This window comes from Cygnus atratus, chromosome 24, assembly GCF_013377495.2.
Source record: "Cygnus atratus isolate AKBS03 ecotype Queensland, Australia chromosome 24, CAtr_DNAZoo_HiC_assembly, whole genome shotgun sequence".
NCBI lineage: Eukaryota > Metazoa > Chordata > Aves > Anseriformes > Anatidae > Cygnus > Cygnus atratus.
Genome location: NC_066385.1, coordinates 398571 through 402046, shown reverse-complemented (window position 1 = coordinate 402046; position 3476 = coordinate 398571). Strand labels below are relative to the sequence as shown.

General features: G+C 67.0%; 1 protein-coding gene across 1 annotated transcript; it reads left to right on the top strand.

The window, feature by feature from the left end:
- Positions 1-669: 669 nt before the first annotated feature.
- OLFML3 (olfactomedin like 3) lies at positions 670-3127 on the top strand. Its single transcript, XM_035561606.2, has 3 exons — positions 670-1038; positions 1343-1628; positions 2063-3127. The coding sequence occupies exons 1-3, from the start codon at positions 928-930 to the stop codon at positions 2845-2847; spliced, it is 1182 nt and encodes a 393-aa protein (XP_035417499.1). The 5' UTR covers positions 670-927; the 3' UTR covers positions 2848-3127.
- The last annotated feature ends 349 nt before the right edge of the window (positions 3128-3476 follow it).

Below are 3476 nucleotides of genomic sequence, written 5' to 3'. Positions count from 1 at the left end.
TCTATTCATTTGGTCACTTTAATAGAAAAGTGGACAGATAGAAAACGTTTTTGCCTTATCTGGGCTGAAATAGGAGCACTGCTTCACACCTGCTTGCTGCTCGCCAGGGTAGGACGGCCCCAGCGTGGGGAGCAGGCGCTGTGGGAGCCTTAGCACGCTTGCGCAGGGCCGGCCTCGCCGCGGGCCAAGCAGCGATCAGGGCTATCTCAGGCGCGAAGGAAGCTTTTCCCATCGCCTCGGTGTATGCTCGTAACCGGGTTTGACTTCGCACGTCCAGCCGCGGTGCTCCGAGCGCTCCCGGAGCTGCCTGCTGCTGCGCCGCCTCCCCTGCTGGGCCCAGGCCCGCGTGCCAGACGCTGCCGGGCGGCCCGCAGCCGCTCTCCCCCTTCTCACCCCGCTCGATGCCTGGAGGCCCAGGAAGGCTCCCCCAGGAGGCCGGGACGGGCACCGGCCTTCCTACCGCGACCGGGAGCCCCTGGGGGTTCCGCCCCGCCGGGGGGCGGCTGCCCGAGGCCTCTGCCCGCCGCCGGTCGCCGGCTCTCGGGGGCAGCCGCAGGGTCCCCGCGGTTCTGGGGCGCCAGGGGGCGGGCGCGCACTGTGCGCGGCACCGCGGAACGGCAGCGCCCCGGAGAGCCGCGGCCGGGCCCCCGGGGGGGGAGCTCCCGGCTCGGCGGGGGCTGTGCCGCTCGCTGCGGGCACCTCGGCCGCGCGCGGGGCTTTGCGGCGGCCCCGGGCTGGGGGCCGAGCCCTGTCCCCGCCGCCCGCCCCGGCGGGGCGCGAAGGGGTTAAGGCGCCCGGGGCCGGTCTCGCGGCGAGGGCGCAGCCTCCCCTCCCCGCTTCCCATCTGGATTCGATCAGGGCCGCGAGAGGCCGGAGCATTCCTGAGCGCTGAGGTGGAGGCAGCCCCGGCCGCACTCTCCGACGGCCATGGGGCCCTGGCGCTGCTGCCTGCTGCTGCTGCCGCTCCTCGCCGCGGCCCCGCGCGCCCAGCAGCAGCAGTTCATGGAGTACGTGGAGCGGCGCCTCGCCCTGCTGGAGGTACCGAGCGGGGCTCCGCGCGCCGCTTCTCCCGCGGCTGGTGGGGCCGGGAGCAGGCCAGGGGCGAGGAGGAGCCGGCGGGGGGCCCCCGCGCGGCGCGGTGCGAGGGGGGGACCGGGAGAGGGACCGGGGGGGGGGCGGGAGGGTCGCGGGCACGGGACCGCGGCGGGACGGTGCCAGGACGCGAGCGCGGGGGAGCGCGGGGGAGCCGCGGGGGCTCCCGCCGTCGGGCGCGGGTGACGGGACGGCTGCCACGCGTGGGCCGTGCCGCACCGAGCCCCCGGTGTCCCCTCGGCCGCCCCAGGAGCGGATCTCGCAGTGGCACGACCAGAGCAGCCGCTATTCCACGGAGCTGCGAGACTTCAAGAACCAGGTGCTGGGGATGCTGGAGACTGCCGAGAAGGAGCGGGAGGCGCTGCGGTCGGAGGCGGAGGGCGCGGCAGTGCGCGTGGACCGCCTGGAGCGTGAGGTGGACTACCTGGAGACGCAGAACCCCGCGCCGCCCTGCGTGGAGGTGGACGAAACGCTGATGGAGAAGCAGGTGGCCACGGCTAAGCAGAGGAAGAACGAGAAGTACACCAAGCTGACTGGTGAGAGCCTGCCGCGGCTCCTCTGTGAGGTGGTCCCGGGTGCAGGGTTGCCCCAGGCTCGGTCACGTCGTGGCATTGACTCCCCAGCAGGGTCTGTGGTGTCTGTGGCACAGAACCCTGCACACCTGCAGCTGCCCGGGAGCTGCATGCAGGGCCCAGGCCAGAGCCTTGGGCATCTCCCAGGCTGAGCTGGGCTGTGCTGGGGGTGGCTTCCCTAGCCCGATGCACAGGAACAGAATGGGGCTTATTGGTGCCAGTGGGGATGGCACTGCAGCCTCTGCAGCAAGTTTGCAAGCGAGTTGCCTGGGGACTGGGGTGGGACACGCCAAGACCTATGTGCACTGAGCACAGGGTGACCCCAGCGTGGGGTGGGAACCTCCCTGCCTGCTGGGCCAGGTGGCTTTCAGGCTTTCACAGCTGCTCAACTCTTGCAGATTGCAGTGACACCATTGCGAGCGTCAGAGCCATGAAGATCCTGAAGCGTTTTGGCAGTACCTCAGGTCTCTGGACCAAGGATGCTGCAGGGAACTCTGAGAAGATCTACGTCTTCGATGGCACTGCCAACGACACAGTGTATGTCTTCCCCCGCATGCGGGAATTCACCCTCTTCTCTGCCACCCGCAAGGCTGCCCGCATCAAGCTGCCCTACCCCTGGGTGGGCACTGGGCATCTTGTCTATGACGGGCACCTCTACTACATCCGCCAGCAGGGCCCCTTCCAGGTGATCAAGTTCAACTTGGCCAACAAGACAGTGGTGGACAGCTCGGTGTTCCCAGCCGAGGAGCAGATTCCCGTCTTTGGCCTCTCCCCCTTCACCTACATTGAGATGGCAGCAGATGAGGAGGGGCTCTGGGCCATCTATGCCACCAAGGAGAATGAGAAGAACATATGCCTGGCCAAGCTGGACCCCACCTCGCTGGACATCGAGCAGATGTGGGACACGCCATGCCCACGGGAGAACGCCGAGGGTGCCTTTGTGGTGTGTGGGGCGCTGCACGTGGCCTACAACACCCGCCTGCCCAGCCGCTCCCGCGTGCAGTGTGTCTTTGATGTCAGTGGGACGCTGGCCCCTGAGGATGCCTCCCTCGTCTACTTCCCCAAGCGCTATGGCTCCCACTCCAGCATGAAGTACAGCCCCCGGGAGAGGCAGATCTATGCTTGGGATGATGGCTACCAGATCATCTACCGCATGGAGATGAAGAAGAAGCTGGAGGTCTAAGGGGCCACGGCAGGGCGCCCCCACGCCTCTGGCAACCCTGCCCCAGTGAGCGTGGCTCTGCCCCTCCTGCCCTGTGGTAGCACCTCCAGCCCTGGCATGGGGTGGCACCTCTGCCCCGTATCCCATCACTGTGAAATGGTGAAATGCTGGACCCCCGCCCCAGGCCTCCCTCCACCTGCCAGCACGGGATGTCCCTGCCTATGACCTCTCTGAAGAAACCTGGACTAATTTAACAAGTCTTTCTTCTCTGTGATACATTGAATAAATGCTATGCAGCTCACTGCAGCCACCTGCTTGGGGGGAGCATGGGGTGCTGGGGCCGGGCTCCGGAGCAGTGGGCTCCACACTGCCCCGGTCACCCCGAAGGGCTGTTCCCAAGAGTGGGGTGTCCGTGCAGGGCCGGCCAGAGCAGTGAGTATGGCTGCTGCTTGGGGGGGTTTGAGCAGGGGACCTGGGGGTCAGGCAGGACATTAGGCTGGGGCTTTGTCACCTCTGAGCCAGGCCAGGGCCTGCCTGTTTTGTATGTACAAAACTGTGAGCAAACAGCAAAATCCTTTAATCTGAGAGAACAACTGGAGATTTTCCTCACGTGTTGGTGAGGCATCCTAGCCAGCAGTCACCAGATGTTG

Bases quoted from the DNA above. Each gene is read 5' to 3' on its own strand.
- OLFML3 (XM_035561606.2), top strand. From the start codon at position 928: ATGGGGCCCTGGCGCTGCTGCCTGCTGCTGCTGCCGCTCCTCGCCGCG. The intron at 1,039-1,342 runs GTACCGAGCGGG...CGGCCGCCCCAG, and splicing joins GGCGCCTCGCCCTGCTGGAG to GAGCGGATCTCGCAGTGGCA. The intron at 1,629-2,062 runs GTGAGAGCCTGC...CAACTCTTGCAG, and splicing joins GAAGTACACCAAGCTGACTG to ATTGCAGTGACACCATTGCG.